General features: G+C 41.8%; 1 protein-coding gene across 7 annotated transcripts in view; it reads left to right on the top strand.

The window, feature by feature from the left end:
- LOC130684966 (complement receptor type 2-like) overlaps positions 1 to 18473 on the top strand; it is a 54536-nt gene that overhangs the window by 19895 nt on the left and 16168 nt on the right. For 6 of the 7 annotated variants that reach the window (XR_008999418.1, XR_008999417.1, XM_057508023.1 and 3 more), the window contains exon 2: positions 16105 to 16281. The exons of the other annotated variant lie outside the window; for it this stretch is intronic. Coding sequence is in view for 4 of the 6 variants with exons in the window: in XM_057508023.1 (XP_057364006.1) it covers positions 16105 to 16281 (177 nt within the window). In the remaining 2 variants the exon portion in view is untranslated. The remainder of the gene's footprint in view (positions 1 to 16104; positions 16282 to 18473) is intronic. 7 annotated transcript variants of the gene reach the window in all.

Below are 18473 nucleotides of genomic sequence, written 5' to 3'. Positions count from 1 at the left end.
TCACTTAGAGTTGTTATTTATACAAGTTAAACTGAGAAATTAAAAGCAACACTGTATGTTTTCCCTCTTATAGTCACTTAATTTAGTAGATTGCAGTAAATCTGATGGTGTTAATATTGCTGCAAGAGTAAGATTTACAAGACCCTGCATTAACTTTATCTTTTGTCTATAGAATTGTAATAAGAGGGACTTAGAGTAGAAAAAAGTGTACAAATAAATATCTTCTATGGAGAATGGGGTTTATAAATATCAAACTTAAATTTTAGTGAAATAATTTACAATTTAATGAAAGACTTAGAAGAAACCCTGGAGCACAGACCAAGATTAGGTGCTTTGGAACTTCTGATTTTCAGTGATGATTTTTTCCCTATAGCTCTGGAAATAGCTTTGAAATCAAACCTAATAATTTTAAGACTTGTTATTCATGACTGTATGATTTATTTTCCTTTTAGATTAATCATGTGTCTTGGGATATGCAATGGAAGTATTTTTTCACTCTGACTTCAGCTTTTTTTATATTAATAGTTATTTTTAAATACTAAAAATGCTTTCATTTGAACCTTAAATCATATATTTATGGAACATAATGATATGCATATTTATTTCTCAATCAGTGGTATATTTTTCAAATTACATAAACACAGCAGTCTGAGTAGGAAATAGTGTCAGTGGAATATTTTTACAAGCCCAAAAGGTTTGTATAGAAATAACGTCTCAAGAACGCAAAACAAGATAGCTTTCTTTTCCTCACTTTCCTTCTTTGTTTAAAACATCACTGCACTAAATACTTAGTTTCCTTAACAAGTATTAATCATATTCTAGCTACCAGTGAATGAGTCTTTAAGCTGGACATCCATTTCAGGATGGCAACATAGGAAGATCCTGAACTTACCTCCTCTTGCAACACATGGAATCTACAGCTACACATAGAACAATTCCTTTGAAAGAAATCCAGAAAACTGCCGAGTGACTCTACACAGCAGGTGGAGGAAAACCCCCTATAAACGTGGGTAGCAGAGGCGAGACCCTGTCTTCTCATGAGCCCCGCCCCTGGCGCAGCAAGCCGCAATCAGATGGGAACGCACAACTCAGACTTGCCCTGATGAGTGAAGTGTTGGAACCCCACATCTGACACCCCAACTTTAAGACCTGTTGTCTGAGAGATGGGTCCCCAAAACATCCATCTCTGAAAGCCAGCAGGGTCGTGTCCTGAGGACCCATGAGGCTAGTGAATGGAGAAGCGGTTCTTAAAAGGCTCGCCGGGCTCACTGGGGTAACCCCCAGGCATGGTGCCGAGGCAGCTGGCAGAGACTTGCCTAATCTTTCTGTGAAGGAGACCGGTTTGCTTATTTTTAAAGTTTTGGCCTGAGGGTCAGTCATCTAATACAACACCCACTTAGGAGTCCAGACACTGTCCAAAGGCCATGAAGGCTGGGAGCCCCATCTCCGGCTCCCCCTGTCCCCAGCTCCTTGTAACTGGCGTCTCTCAGGAAGGAGCTGGGCACACAACTGGGGCCCTGGTGTTTGTGGCTACTGCGCAGGGAACACCTTTTGGTTGCCCTGTACTGGTGACCAGAGGGGCTAATGTTCACAGCCCCACAGTGACAAAGGGAGAAGAGTTCTTAACCAGCTGCCCCCAGGACACAGCACAGGGGCAGCCGACTGAAACGAAACCCCGTCTTGCTTCGAGAGAAGCCTGTTGTCTGCCTAGCTGCAGCCTGAGGAGCTTCAGCTAAACGCACATCTGGGGACAGACCGCAGCCTCCTCAGGCCCCTTGGAGAGGGTGCTGTCTGCTAACTGTCCCTGCTGTGCTCCAGGTCACCGGTATCTCCCAAAAAGAAGCTCGCACACACTTCTGGTGCCTCAGTGTTTGTGGCCGCCATCCAGGGGACACCCCTTGCCCGCCAGCCCCTGCGGTCAGCAGGGCTTGTGTTCATGGGTTCAGTGGGGCAGCAACGAGCCAAGAAGCTCCTCTGTAACTGACTGTCACTCCAGGGCCCGGTGCAGAGGAAGCACACAGAAACACCCATCTCCCTGTGTTCCCTGAAAGATGTGTAATTGCATACTTTACAAAAGTATTCTGCCTGAGGGCCTGGTCTCCAGTCAGCCAGAATCTAGAAGCTGACTAACCTCCTCCTCTTTGGGAGGATCCTTCAACCACTGGGAGCCAGTAAGAAAAAGGTGGGCTGCCTGGACAATCACAAGGTTTGAGTGACAACCGAAAGCTGGGCAGGATTGAATGATAAGGGACATCTATACGTGAACACTCCTTTAGGACTGGGAGAGGTGACTGTTTATCAAATGCACAGAAACCAATACAGAGAGTCAAGGAAAATAAAAGAACAGGGATATGTTTCAAATGAAAGAACAAGATAAAACCTCAGTAAAAAAATCATAATGAAACAAATTAGCGATTTACCTGTGCACTGATGGGTGAATGGATAAAGAAAAAGCCTTAACATGTAAACAGTAAAATATTATTCAACCATAAAAAGGAGAAGTCTTGCCATTGCAACAACGTGGATGGACTGTGAGGGCATTTGCTAAGTGAAATAAGTCAGACAGAAAGAAAAATACCATATGATCTGGCTCTACGTGGAATCTTTAAAAAAAAGCCAAGCTCATAGATACAGAGTACAGATTGCTGATATACCTCCAGAGGTGGGGAGGTGGGAGTGGACGAAATGAAAGGGGTCAGAAGGTAGAAACCTCCAGTTATAAATAAGTCATGGGAATGTAATGTACAGCAAGGCAGCTATGGTTAGTAATACTGTGTAGTTGAAAGTTGCTGAGACACTAGATCTTAAAATGTTCTCATCACAAGGAAAAATAAAAATAATTTTGTAATTAGGTACAGCGACAGATGTTAACTAGGCATTGTGGTGGTAGTTTTCCAATATTTATAAATACTACATATAAAGTTGTACATCTGAAACTAATACAATGTTAAGTGTCAATTATACCTTGATTTTGGAAGGTGGACAAAGGATCTGAATAGACCGGTTTCCAAAGAAGACATGCAAATGGCCAACAGGTACATGAAAAGGAGTTTAACATCACTAAACATCAGGGAAATGCAAATCAAAACCACAATGAGATACCATCTCACACCTGTTAGAATGGCTTGTAACAGAAGACAAGAAATAATCATTTTTGGCAAGGATCATGGAAAAGGGGATCCTTGTGTACTGTTGATAGGAATGTAAATTGGTGCAGTCATTATGCAAAACAGTATGAAGGTTCCTCAAAAAATTAAAAATAAAACCACCATGATCCAGCAGTTCCACTGACAGGTATTTATCTGAGGAGATAATACTACTATTTCAAAAAGATATCTGCACCCCCGTGTTCATTGTAGCATTATTTACAGTAACCCAGATATGAAAGCAACCTAAGTGTCCATCAGCAGATGAATGGATAAAGAAAATGTAGTGTGTGTATAAATAAAATGGGATATTACATATATAACTATATATCCATTATATGTGTAATTGGATATTATTCAGCCATAAAAAAAAAAAGCAGGAAATCTTCCCATTTGAGACAATGTAGTTGGACTTTCAGGGCATTTTGCTAAGTGAAATTTAAAATCAGAGACAAGTATTTTACACTACTTATATGTACAATGTTAAAAAAAAATCTTTCTTCCATGCTTCCTAGTCTGGGAATCCACAGCACTTGCCCTGTTGTTTGCTACTTCACTGGGTCCCATTTTGGGTGACATGACTGTGTGGTTCCGAAAAACAGATGCCTTTGTTTACATTACTGTTTTTACTTATTTGTAATGACTTTTTTCATAAATGCATAATTTTCTTTACTCCAGTTAAATCATCAAAGCAAGCATTCACTAGCGAGAGTTGATTAGAACTATTTGCATAATTTATATATTTTATTACCTGTGACTAGTTATATTTATTTCATTAAGGGTATTTATTATCTGTTATAACTGAAAGCTATCTTTAATGTTATATTAATAATGACTGATCCGGTAACTTTGTAATTTCTAAGCTGTCTGCTTAAATGAATGTTACAAAAGTTTGTGAGATTTACTGTATCTAATGGCTAGTTCAGGTAGTGGGGTAATGACATGGGGCAAAAAGCTGAAGGATCAAATTGAGCATTTTGCATTTTAGCTCTCAAATTCTCGAGCATTCGGCAAACTCCTCAAAAATTTAAATTTGACTAGTAAGTAACAAAGACTGTGTAATTAGTAGAAAGAGCACATGAAATTATGAGTTATGAAATTTAGGCCTATCCCAGAGAAATGGGAGGTCATGTGAGACCTTCCCTGAGGTTGACACCGGATGTGCCAGGGGAAGAAACCGCTCTGTGCAAAAGTCAACGTGCACCTGAAAATGTGTGACTCGTCCTAAAATTGATTTCTAAGACACTGCTCATGGACTTAATAAGATCTCGGTGTACTCCCTCCAAATCTAAGGTGCTAGAGACCAGGACGGCTTCTTACAGTCTTGCTCTGTGAGAGAGTTCACAGTGTTCACTGCAGGCCAGGTGGTTTCAGAGGTAAACCGACTGCACAGAGGTGCAGAGTCCGTTCCGCCTGTAAGTCTTCAAAGCGAAAGAGCTCCTCGCACAAGGTGCCTGTTCTGGACAGGACGGCCAGGACCGCCCTTGTCATTCATTGTGAGCGGATTGTCGCCCCCGCCTCACCCTCTGCCGTGGACTTTGTCCCGCTGATGAGCCGCTCACTTCCCCTGGTTTGGTGTCACGAGTTTATTCTGCCCTTTTCCCATCCTCTGTTCAGCACATACCTAACTGGTGAGAGCCACAGAGAAGTAAAATTTATTTCTCTCTGAGAAGAAGCTTTTATTTTGAAAGGTATCTGCTTTCTGTGTTTGTTTTCAGAGATGTCCTTTCTTTTGAAAAATGTCCGATGAGTATTTGGGTAACAATAACGTGAGCTAAGATACGCTGGCAGTAAACATGACAGAGGACACAGATTCCTGTTCCCTGTGCTAAGTTGCTGAGGTTTTCTTCCACCGTTCCCGTTCTGCACATGAGTAGCGTGTACTGACAGGCGCTGGCGGGGGCTCCGGGAGAGGCGTGTCGCCTTGTCCTTTCATCAGACTGTCCGGCTTCTGCCTTCTAGCAGCTGTGAACCCAAAAGCAAGGGGATATTTTTAGCCCAATGGGAAATAATCACAGAATCTGTTCAAGTGCAGGGAGGAAAAATACTGGTTTATAAAACCCCAAATACGTTTTATTTAATTTTGTAAATAAATTCAACTTGTAAATATCAATGCAGTCAAGGCATTTATCTGTTTCCATTGACCAGAATATTTTTAGTATATGAACAAAAAAGCCAACAAATAATTCTTAGTTTTGAAACATAGTGAATTGCATTGCCTTAAACCCACTGACCCCCTCCACCTTCTGCCCTTGAATTGGGAGAATGCCTGCATTTGGGCCAGAACGTGCCCCCGTAGCTGGGAAGAGGGAGCTGGGTACCCCACCACTTACCGTGGGAGGCATTACCCTCGGTTGCAATCAAGCGCTTGGGAGCAGAAAGGCCAATAGGAAAAGCCACAGTGATATCTTTGCTCACAGAGCTGAAGGGGAGAACAACGTGCTGGAACTGGCCATGTGCCCAGCCCTGTGTGTCTGCTTGGTCTCAGAGTTCCTTTGAAGCTAAAGCCCACCAGGAAAGGTGTTCTCAGATTGTCCTGAGCTTCCAGGTATTTGTAAACATTTCAAGTTAATTTAATGACTGCTGAAGTTAATGTAACTGTAATTAGGAATTTCATTTCAGATGTTTCATCTTCAAATGGTTCTTTATATTAATCCTTTTAATCTTTCTCATATATTGGATTCTCTTCAAAATTTTGAGGAAAATATTCTACGACACATCAAAAAATGTATTGACTTCAAAAATAGAGTAGCCTTAGGGAGTTCAGTGACAGGCCTAAATATAGTCACTGCCCACAGTAGTCCTTAGGAAATTGCTGTATTACAAGTATAGTCCTGTAACTGGTGGTTCAGAATGATGTCCTCCCCCACAGAGAAGTATAAAGTACCCAGAACTAACATGGTAAGCTTTTATGCTGGGTGGCATCTCCCAAGTGTTTGCTGTGGCCAGCATCTTGGTAAACAACTGAGGGCCAAATTTAGTTTCAGTCTATCACCATCAATTTCTTAAGGCAGGGCCTCTATCTGCATTTCCCAGTTCAATACTCAGTAGCAGGTATGGCTACTGAGGACCTCAGGAGTGGCTAGTCCAATGTAAGGTGTCCCATTAAATGTAAAAATTAAAGATTTTACACCTGATTTTAAAGATTAGTATGAAAAAGTAAAAATATATGCATTTTGGCTTCAGCAAAATCTACTGAATCAATTTTGCCTGCTTCGTTTAAAATATGGCTTATAGGAAATTTAAAATTGCCTATGTGACTTGCATTCTGTCTCATCGGATAACACTGATAGAACAGATTTTAGAAAGGTATCTATTATTAAAGTAAAAGTGTGATGTAAACTTTATTTAGGAGAATCTCTTAACTGGAATACATGAGTGCCTGACTGCGAAGGGTAAATGAGGCATCACTGAACTTGAACCTTGCTGAATCATTGACTTTTTTAAAGTTTCATCTCAGAGCCAGATTTTAAATTGCTATGTTAGGAAAATACGTGGTTCTCTCCAGTCCTTCCCATTAGCCCTAAATTAAACTGTGGAAATATTTAGCAAGGGCTTTGTATGGTAGTGCTTTATTTCTTGTTTTGGAAGGAATCAAAAATACATACAGGGATAAAACGGTTGCTAAGGGAGACTAGTTGAACACTTGAAAATATTCTTTAAAATCATTTATTTCCTAGACTGGGGACTCAGCACTTTAAATACAGTTTTAATTGTCCATTTTCTAAATGGGCTTCTGTATTTCATTTCTGATGTTATCTATATACCTTTCTTGTAGAGAAATAGAGGTTAGAGGTGAATATACCACTTACCAGGATAAATCAACTTCTCCAGAGGGTAGAGATAATAACTGGTTTCCATAAACCAGTGTATCAGTTTATCTTTTGATTCTGTTGAAATGTTAAAATATACAGAAGTTATGGTCTTTCACTTTATTTATTCATTTTTGTCTTTATTGTTTTTTCACCCATGAATGCAGCCGTTAAGACAATGCTAACATTTTAATGTGGCTTGACTGTAGTCACTGTTCTTTAATGCTACTTTGAAACGTGTGCATTTGGGTGTGAACATCTTGCCTGTTTCTGCTTAAATAATACTTGCATTTATATTGGAGAGTCAACACAGTATTCCTGATAGTATTAATGTGGGGAAATGATTTTTTTAAATAAAATCTTCAAATCTAGAGGTATAATTAGTTCAAATTGACATTGCATTTCATTTGTAAAAAAAGTAATTTTGAAATCTTTTTTGTTCAATGATTCAGATTCTAAAGAATCATTCAACAGTTCTAGCGTGTGTTATATATTGTTTATTGTCAAAAGTCTTTAAAAATAAGTGTTTACTACTTCAGCCCTTAAACAAATACAAGAACAGTAAAAATTGGGATTTTGAACAAGCTTGACTCCCTTAACTAAGAATATTAGTGGAAAATACTCTTAAAGTTAACAGAGTAAAATTATATTTTTAAAAAATTATTTGTAACTAAGAATTGTGACTGAAAGAAGCTATAAAGTTTATGGCATTCATCTACACTTTTTATCGATAAACTGATCTAAGAAATAATAATAGTTCAGAATCTGTTGCATACTTCAGTACAAAGTGACAGGGCTCACACACCCATAACAAGAATGTGGCCTTGTAGTCCTCTTTTAGGTCATCTTCTTAAAGGGAACTCCACACTTTAAGAACTAGAATCCCCTCTAAATTCTGGCTATGGGTGATTTTGTTCTTCCTACTTGAATAAGGAGATGGCTTTCCTTAAGCATGTTATCTAAAAGTAGGCGGTTTTGCAGGGAATAAATTCATCTGAGAACCTCAAGTTGTATTGGAATCTTAGTCTTTGTGAGCATCTGACCTCATCTGCTGAAAGGCAGAGTGAAAATGAAGACACATGTTTCAGAAAAGGAAACTTAACTTTGCAAATTTGCTGTTGGTTGTAAAAAGGGATGAAGAAAGGAAACAGCTGAGGTGGCGCTTTATACTCTGGAGGAATAGATGGTGGCTCTCAAGTCCTCACACCAGGCAGGGGGTCTTTCAAATAAGCCAGTGGGCAGAGGTGGGACCGCCACTCCAACTCCAATTCCATTTTTACAGGCTTTGTTTTACACTTTTATATTTAGTAGCACAAACGGGCCAAAGAATGGTTGCCTTGAGAAGGAGGTGGCTGGGAATCCTGAGTGAACCGGCGGCAGTACTGATTTACTCTCGGCCGTGTTTGTTGTACTCTAAGTGTCCCTTCCCTTTGTGGTCTCCGGCGGGTACTTTAGGAAGAGAAGCTTGAGCAGAAATAGACAGGAATTCTGAATTAAATCTAGAGTTGAAGTTTTACTGTACCTGGTTTCACATACTTTTCAAGAACATAGCACTTGTTTAGAAGCAAGGCGTGGTTGTACTGTTAATATTTTTAAAGGCCTAATTGAAGCATTTTCAACCAAAGATTGTTATGCTTACCAAAATAAACTTTTATAGTAGTTTCTGCTTCAGATTTTTCAACGTAATGTATTCATATGTGAGCTTGAACTATGTGTATAAATATAAATTATGTTCTGTTTGTCCAGTGATTTGTCAAATATGTGGGGAAATCAGTTTCTCTAGAGAAGTTTGTTTAAATGAGGATAAAGAAGCATATTTCAATTCGCTATTTTTTTTTAATTGGAGGAATGTATTTGCAATGGAGTGAGAAGTCCCATGTATAGATGTCTTCATTATTCATTTTTGAAAATTGGACCTTCAAATCTAGTAAATAAAATGTGGGTTTGCAGAAATTTCCTTTGTGATGATGCATCTGTTTCCCATGTGTTTTTTCTCAAGTCAGAGTCCGCTTCTGACTGCGGCCCATCTTCTTTAACCACTCCACCCTGTCACGTATCTCCCGCCCCTCGCATCTCAGAGCCTCAGGGATGCCCGAGCTGCTCCTCTCCCAGCCTAGCTCTGGCCTCCTGCTCAGGGGCGTCAGTCACGCCACGTTACCTACAGCATCGAGTCCAAGTTTCAGAGCAGGACACTTGAAGTCTTCCTACAAGTAACTCCCAGCTTTCCTAACCAGCCCTTCTCTCTGCTACACATCTTCCCATAACCTACTCAGCCAAGCCAGGCCGTCTGCCCTGGGCCCTCTGCTGTTTTCCTAGTAGGTCACTGTTGCCTGAGCACCTATGTCCCTTAGGTCCTGGGCACCCTCCAAGGCCCAGCTCAAACACTGCTTTCTGTGGAGCTTTTCCTGATTTTTGATCAGCTGTCAGGACCTTTGATATCACCTAGCCGTGAGTTAACCACATTACATATCTTCATGTGTCTGGTAGAAGATATATCTTCCATATCACTTTACTGCATGGTATGACTAAAAAACTAAAAACCAGAGTTCCAACAACAAGAGTGTAAAATTTGTTTTGTATAATTAATACTAGGGTTTTTATTTGTTTATGCAAAAAAAAAATCTTGCCCTTTTGCAGACTGAATTTTAAAAATTCATCAGTTGCTAGGTTTCAGAGCTCAAGCCTCAGTGTTTCTGAGCCATGGCTGCACACTGGAATCACCTGGGAGCTTTACTGCTGCCTGGACCCCACCCCCAGACATTTCTCTAGTAACTGATCTGGGATGTGGCCTGAGCAGACAGATTTTTTAAGGCTTCCCAAGTGATGCTAATATGCAGCTAAGACAGAGGTCTGCATTAGTGATTCTCAAGCCCCATGTCTATTTCTACATATCAACTTACAAAGACATGGTAAAGCTTTATATTTCAAAAGAATACTGCGGTTTTACTAGTTTATCCTATTCAAAAAGTCAGAAAATATCTAACCCTGGCAACCAGATTAATTCCTGATTAATCAAAGAAGTCTGTCTGTGGCTTAAAAACTATGAATAATCATTCTACTATCAGAAGTAGATGAAAATCAGTTGACTGTAAATACAGCATTTATTTTTACTTGGTGTTAAGACTACAGTATATTTTGAAAATTGTAAAGTAAAGGGGAAAGCTTATGACTAACATTAAAAGTCTTGTGGAAAAATGCTGGAAAGACCTTGCATAGGCAGGAATGAACTTGCATTGTGAAAGGTTTAAGGAAAATAGATAACTCTAGAGTTCTCAAAGCTAAAAGGTCTGACAGCTAACATTTTAAACAAGAATGAACTTTATTGCATATGTTAAAAATGTACATATTTATAACAGGAGCATTATTTTAAGATGGTCTGCTACCTTACAGACAATGTAATATTGAGTGACTGTACACATGGATTCCGCGCCCCCACCCCACACCCAAGCTATATTGCTTTCATCATTTCCAGATTCATCCAGAAAAGGTTACAGTAAAATGAAGTTGGGTCAGCCTTTAGGTGTCATAGCACTGCTGCCCTCCTGTGGACTGTTTAGAGCACTTGACAGTCTCTTGGTCTTTCAACTCATTCAGAAGTTTCAATCATTGCTGTGATTCCCAGGAGCCATTGTAATTTCATTTTGGAGCTAGTATGAACTCTTTTCAGCTCTCACCTCTCCTTATGTGAAATTAACGTTTTTTTTAAAAAGGCTAAACTCTGCCCTTTATTGCTTAAGTCTGGGGGAAGTATAATATTGGTGTCAATGGTCAATAAACTATTTTTCTTTCCCTCTTGCTTACATAAGAGAAGAGGAACTAATTGCCGTAAGCATAGATGACATTGAGAAAGTGACCCACTGACTCCTGACTTGCTAGCCCAGGAAAACCTGTATAGGGTAGTGAAACTGATGTTAGCAGGAGAAGCCACTTAGGTTGTATAATTTACTTCCCTTACGTAACTTTAAAAACCAAGTGATCATGTTACAGTGGCAAGCCTTGTGCCAACTATGGGAGGAAAGCAAGAGCTCTGGCAGCCTGGTGCTTAGGCTGAGGCCTCACTGACAGTTGTGGAAACTACTGCCGCTCTGATGAGCACTTACAGCGTGAGGGGAAATCACTGGTCCTGTGCTCCCCACTGCCACGTGAAAGGTCCTTCCATTTGTATTTGCTGTGGGATCCAATCATGGGGAGAATTCCTTGGGTAGGATCCCATTAGCACCATGCTTCCTGAATTTTCGTGTGCAAGTGAATCATCGTGATCTTGTTAAAGTGCGAATTCATACTCATTTGGCCTCAGGTGGGGCCTGAGCTCAGTCACTTCTCCAAATTCCACACGCTGCTGTTTGGGGCAGGCTGTACGCTGGCCTCCAGAGATACTGGAATCCTAACACTGGGCCTTGTGTATGTCACCTGTATGGCAGAGTGACTTTGCACATGAAATCTTGGATGGGGATAGTAGCCTGGATCATCCAGGTGGGGACCTAAGTGCAATCGCAAGTGTCCTTGTAAGAGGAAGGCAGAGGGAGACCTGAGGACAACAGAAGGCAATGTGACCACTGCAGCAAAACGCTACCCTGCTGGCTTTCAGGATGGAGGAAGGGGCCGCGAGCCAGAGAACAGAATGCAGCTCTGGAAGCTGGGAAAGGCAAGGAAGCTGATTCTCCCCTGGCACCTCTGGAGGGGCCATGGCCCTGCCAACACCTTGATTTCAGCCCAGAAACTCATTTCAGACTTCTGACCTCCCACATTATAAGAACAAATGTTTTTCTTTTAAGTCACTGATAGTGTGTGAATATTTGTGTCCCCCCAAATTCCCGTTAAAATCCTGACCCCCAAAATGATAGTGTTAGGTGGGGCCACCAGGAAGTCACTCACTCATGGGTTAGTGTCCTAAAACAAAGACCCAAGGAAGTTCCCTCCATCCTCTGCCATCGGAGTTAGAGCTGGTGGGCATCACCTGTGAGACAGACAGCTGGCTCTCCCCATACGCCAAATCTGCCAGCACCTTCATCTTGGACTTCCCAGCCTCCCAAACCCTGAGAGATATGCTCCTGTTGTTTCTAAGCTGCCCAGTCTGTGGCATGTTGCTAGAGCAGCCCAAGGAGACACAGACACACACCAAGCTTGTGGGACTTGTTACAGAAGCCACAGAGAACTAATACCCCAGTGCCAGGGGTCCTTGGCCACTGAGTAGTGGAGCCTCCAAGAGGCAGGACCACTGAGGGGCTGTCCTCCATGGTGGAGCGTTAGAATCACCCAGGAAACTTTAAAACAAAACAAAAAATCAATGTCCACGGTCCATCCCAGAACAGTATGAGAAGAACCTGCTGGAGAGGGACTATAAACCACTCATTTAGAGGCTTCTTGGCTGAATGTACCCAGGAGGTGGGGTGGGGCGCTATCACGTCAGAACAAACACAAAATATACTTTTTCGTGTTCAATGAAAACTCTTACGCAGCTCCGAGATATGGACACAATAGTCAGCTAGGTAACCCCTCAAACTACACCACCTTCTCAAAGAGCAGGCTTGGACCAACATCTTAACTGAGGAGCTATTGGTTTCTAGACTTTACACTTTGTTCCACCTGAATTTGTCGAAGATTTGATGTGTCTCATTTTTATTAAGAACTCATCAGCATTTATTTCTCTTACCTCTGCAATAAAGTATCGTAAATGCAGTTAGTACCATAAAGAAGTTAGTAGGAGTGCTCCTGGGGGTCCCGCACTGGCAGCGCAGGGGGCAGGTGTGGCGTCAGCCGCGCTGCAACTGAGCTGAATGTTCGCAGACGCCTACAGCAGGCGGGCAGTGCCGACGGGACGCAACAGGCGTGCGGGGGGCACAGCCCCCTCCCCTCCCTGCTTCAGTCCATGACCCAGCCCAGCACTGCCCAAGGCTACCGGGGGGCACCCGCTGCCAGCAGGGAGTGCGTCACAACCGACGGCCCTGCTTGAGCGGCTGAGTGTCTCTGAAGCACCCACCCGCCTCCTGCACTGTCACCCCTGCACGGCCCAACGCAAGAGTGCGTTTTGCTTTGCAAGGTCTTCCTTTGGGAACCTGCTCAGGTGGCACCGCCTTAACTTAGGGTTGATTTCAAGCTTTTTTCATATTAGGGAATGGGGAGTGGGAGGGGGTTTAGGTCAGGAGGTGACAATCGGCCTCAGACATCTGGAGGTCAGCAAAGGCCTGAGGAGGGTTGTGAACCCCTTGTCCTTGCTTAGTTGACTAACAATCATTTCCTTGTCATGGGTCTGGCCGTGAGGGACGTCCCTATTTTTGTACATCTTTATCTCACCAGGGAAGATAAAGATAAGGGGCTGGTTGCATCAGTCTTAAGTCACGAGCAAAATTCCTTTTGATGATTAACAAGCCTATGCACAGGGCTGTAGGGCTGAGCAGAAGCTTTTTGACGCAGAGACTAAGGCAGCAAAGGAGACAGAGACAATAAGAAGGCAGAGATACCAACTATTTCACACTGTTACAATGTATCAGTCGAGGTTAAACTGTAAAGGAGAAAAAAATAATAGAAGCTTAAACAAGATAGAAGTTTAATTCTCAGGTTAAGAACTATGGGCTATCTGAGGCTCATACAGTGACTCCATGATCCACAGAAACCTGGGATCCTTCCACCAGAGACTCCATGTCATCTCATGGTCCAAACTCCAGCCAGCTTAGAGAAAGACTGGAAGAAAGGAACACCATCCCTTTAAGGCCACTTTCCAGAAGTAACCCCTGGCACTCCACTTCCTCCCTCTAGCCCGAACTTAGTCACTTGAATCAGGCTGTAAGGGAAGCTGAGAAATGACAGTGGCCCAGTTGAAAATACAGGTTTCTGTTACTAATGAAGAGGAAAGTGGATCCTGGAGATACCAGTAGTCTCTGCTACAGTTTGTTACTGCCCTGACCACATGCCTTAGGTAATCAGGAGGCAAGGTTCTTAGGTGGTCCAGTAACTACCTCACTGTTATATGACATTGCAATATACCTTTTACTTAATCAAGTTTAACCCGGTTGTACAAGGGAACACATGAATAGCTCAGCTAAGCATCCTTTGTAACATGTCTCACAGTAACAGTATAGATACCTAATAAATAAAAATGATAATGAAATGTTCCACATTTTCTGTCCTAATTTGGATGGTTTCATGAAAGTGGATGAAATATCCCTGCCTTTCACATTTAAAGTGTGCAAATGATTAGCTATTCCCTCTGGTTCTCATTTATGGAATCTTTAGGGGAAAGCCATCATTAGTTCCTTCAATTATCAGATTTTTTTGAGCACCCCATGTTTGAAGATCTCTAGACTAGGAGCTACTTATTTCAGAAAGACATCTTCCCCACATAATCAAGGAGTTTATAATTTCCTGGTAGAAGTACACATGGGTAAAAAAAGCTGTTGAGCTTCCCTAAAGACAAGTACAACACACAATTCATCCCATGACGAGTAAGGGAAATACTGCATTGAGTTATGAGGAAACAGGAATGAAGATGTATTAAGTAGAGGTAAAATTGTAAGTTTGTCTTTAGAAATAAAGGACTACTTTGCAGAGGGACATTCAGCCTCTCATGTTTTAACTTGTCCTATACTTTGTAACATCCTGTTGTTATTAGGTCAGTGGGGACATCTCTATCAGCTAAAAATGGGAGCCCATATTCAACAAGCTTTAAAAAGGATTCCCTTGAACGTCTTTGAGGGCCAACTTGTCTGTCTTGTACCTCATTGTCAACTCAGGACTCTTATGATGCCTGATATAAAGTAGCCAAACAGAAAAAAAAAAAAAATTACCTTCCAAATTGATTGAAAATGGAGCTACCTGGAGGGCCTGGAACTCCTGCCATAAACTGTAACTGAAGTCTCACCTCAGTTACTTCTTTCTCTGAAAGTCACACTTATTTCATTCCACCCACCTTGGTTGTGTTCTCATAGAAAAGCATCGTAACACAGTCCCAGGGCACCATTATTGTGTAATCGTTTTTACTGAAATGCCAATGGACCCCAAATTTTGGTGTTCTTTCTAGAAATCCTGTGTCCAAATCCTCCAGCTATCCTTAATGGGAGACACACAGGAGAACCTCAGGAAGTCTTTCCTTTTGGAAAAGAAGTAACTTACACATGTGACCCCCACCCAGACAGAGGGATGACCTTCACCCTCCTTGGGGAGGGCACCCTCCGCTGCACGAGTGACAGTCAAGGGACTGGGGTTTGGAGCAGCCCCGCCCCTCACTGTGGGTTTTCTGGTCCTGCAGGTCAGTGCACGGGCCCCACCCTGCAGATGGGTCGGAATATCTAGGCAACAGCTTCCGGATTTCTATATGGACAGTCATTTTGCATGTGAACATGGCTTTGCTGTGAATGTCAGACATGGAATGACCTGCCAGGAGAACAGCAGACGGTTCTAGACGTGCCACACTATGTCCCATTGGTGCTTTGTGACCCATCCCATGGGGGTGAGGAGTGTGCGGTGGCAAGGAGAGAATGAGTGAGACCCAGGTTTATAGAGAATATTTTGAAATGCAGAAGAAAATGCTCTCTAATGCCATCTCTATTGCCAGTTGTCTTTACATTAGCAGATGGGTGTGCAGAGCAAAAAGCACACATTGATGGCAGTAATTTACTTCAGATTTGATGGTGCTATAGAAAGAATTAAAAACATGGAGATGTAGGCATTTCTATTCCTGTTGTTACTTCTAAGTGTTCTGCTCAGCCTCTGACTGCATTTAGCAAAGGGAACTCAGGACACCCTGGAGAAGTGGAGCTTATTTAAGGTTGTACACTTGGCCCCTGCAGCCCATTCCTTTTCCATATTAGTCCTTAATGCTGGCATTAAATGACACCACCCAACAATCAGAGGCTCATTTGTGTCTGTGATTGTCCACACAAGCTCCGTCCTCCACTGAGGACAGACGGCACTGAACTGGTAGTTTGTAGATCTGGTGGTACTCCAGTCTGGTGCAGTTTGCGCATGATCCTCTTTAAAGGCTGAGACGTCTGCGTTTAGAGAATCAGGCTTCCCGCAGATCAGCAAACATTTAGTGCCTTGGGTCTTCCTGTGGTTCTAATAGCGATATTGCCACACGTGTTGGCAGGTTCAGACTTTTTTGTCTAACTGAATGTCTTTCCTTGTGCCTTGGGGGGACTTTCCCTTAGCATGTCCACCTCCACCCAAGATCTGCAATGGGCATCTCATCAGAGGACATGCAGCTCCCTGTGTCCCTGGGATGACAGTCACCTACACTTGTGACCCAGGCTACCTGTTGGTGGGAAAGGCCTTCATTTTCTGTACACACCAGGGAACCTGGAGCCAATTTGATCAGGATTGCAAAGGTACTTCTTATTCTTGCTGGGTTTTATGGGTGATTGACGCACAAATCTAATAAGGCTGACAGAGCACTTCTGAGAGGATCGTGAAATGCATATCAAAAAGGAAGGAGAAAAGCAGAACAGAAGGAAAGAAGGAAGGCTGCCCAAGGGTCCCCCCAAACTCTATCAAATACGCAGGAAGAGCAAGTGGATTCCCAGTAATTCAATAGACAGGAAATAGCAACTTAAAATGCTGTCTGAGCTTTAACTAATAAAATATTTCAGCTAAATATTTTTATTTATAACTAAAGGACCTCAGGGGGTCACAGTTGGTCCTCACAAATGCCTGTAGATGGTAAATAAGAAGGTAGAAGCATACTTTGTTAGGAGGAAAATGAAGCCTTAAGTAAGGCAGTTTCTGTCAACCACACTGCAAAGAGGTTGAGATCATTTAATTCCTGGAATTACTAGATATGGGGACTCATTATAGTCCCCAAGACCAACATGAGGCATTTATTTTATCTCTTCCCTGGAAGAAGTTCCAGGCATTATTTCCTTTATTCCTGTTTGCAAAAATGGCTTCTCACTTAAAAACCTTTGTTGGCAATATTCCAAAAAGTTGCAAAATATGGAGTTAAAAACATTATTAAACTATTAATGTAGAATACGACTAGGCATGGTCTTGGGGTCTTTCTACAAGCTATCTGTGTTAGTTTCCAAAGAATCTGATGGGGCGGCTGGGCAGAGTATAATTCTTGCTCTTACACAGGAGGAAACTGCGGTGTACAGACATCAGTAACTAGTCTGTGATAGGCGGCACGGGCGTGAGGCTGTTGGGTTGGACCGTTGCTCAGTCCCTGTTTTGAGCGTGGCATTATATTCTGTCTCCTTTTAAATGTGGTTCTTTTGACTTTGCAAAACTGTAAGTTCGTGATTTTTGCTTTTGATTTATTTCATTTCTTTTCTATTTCTTTTTAGAAACACTATGCTAAGGGCAGGGATGGGGTAGGAAGGGTTTTAGACATTCCTATGTTTCAAAGGTGAAGGAGCTATTAGTCCTCTGGCTGCTCTGGTTACAGGATCCTAGGCTGCTCCCCAACCTGAAAGTCTCTGAAATACTTCATGTATTTACTTGTAAATACTCCCAGCCCTCGCTGATTTTAGGGATAGAAATATTGAGGCCCACAGCAGTGATGGTAAGTGATTATCTATAAGAATGGGCTGCACAAGCTGCAGAGTCCCTGAGGCTCTGCAGAAACCAGAGAGCTCACCGCTCCTTGATTTAGTTCCATAAACAAGTATGAGGACTCAGGGAATTATTTAAAGATTAATTATACACATTAAGACACCAGAAGGTTCTTCTCCTCAAAACAAAAGGGTAATATCATATGTTCTTGGCAGCTATTTTAAAAGTCAAACCACAGAAAAGCTCAAGTTAAAAAAAAAGAATATTTATCAAGCAGCTAGAATAAGGCCAACTTTTTGAACTTTTTGTGTAATAAAGAAAATCAAAATAGATCAACAAATGTGACGTACACTTGTGTGCTTTGAAAGGAAAATAAGGGAGTAGATCAAAGGGAGATATGTGAAAAATATAATGAAGTGTTTACAGTGTTGTCAGACAAGTAACAGTAGTGGTAGAGTAGTAATGATAGCAACGGTTGTAAAAGTTAACATACACCGAGCACTTAATAAACTGTTCAAAATTTAGATATAGAGATTGCAATTTAATGCAAACAACAATGTGTGAGAAGGGTATTCTTCTTATTACACCCATTTTTATAGACACAGAAACTGAGATACAGAGGGTTTAGGTAGCTTGCTCAAAACCACAAAAATGGGCTAGCTTGAGTCTAACAAGGCAACCTGCCTATCTGTAGAGCCTGTGTACTTTCACAATAAATAAAAGGACAAAGACCTTAAATGTAAGTGGAACAAAAGAAAAAATTCCAGTATTAGTCATGATGACATGGAAATTTTTAGGCTAAGATCCCAAATACTAGATGATAAGCAGTTCTTCAGATTCATAAAGGATATATATATATAAAATTAGAATGGGCCAAACAACTGTTAACCAGAAGCTTCCTGGCATTCAGGCCCTCGTGTACACTCCTCTTGAACTGGGCTGGCTCACATATCAACCCTTTGACCCTCTGGACAAGACCCAGACTAAAAGCAGATCCCCAGACTTGTTCCCAGTCTCTTTACCTATCTAA

This window comes from Manis pentadactyla, chromosome 9 (assembly GCF_030020395.1).
Source record: "Manis pentadactyla isolate mManPen7 chromosome 9, mManPen7.hap1, whole genome shotgun sequence".
NCBI classification, from domain to species: Eukaryota; Metazoa; Chordata; class Mammalia; order Pholidota; family Manidae; genus Manis; species Manis pentadactyla.
The sequence above is the reverse complement of the archived record's forward strand: the minus strand, read 5'-3'. Positions and strand labels throughout refer to the sequence as shown.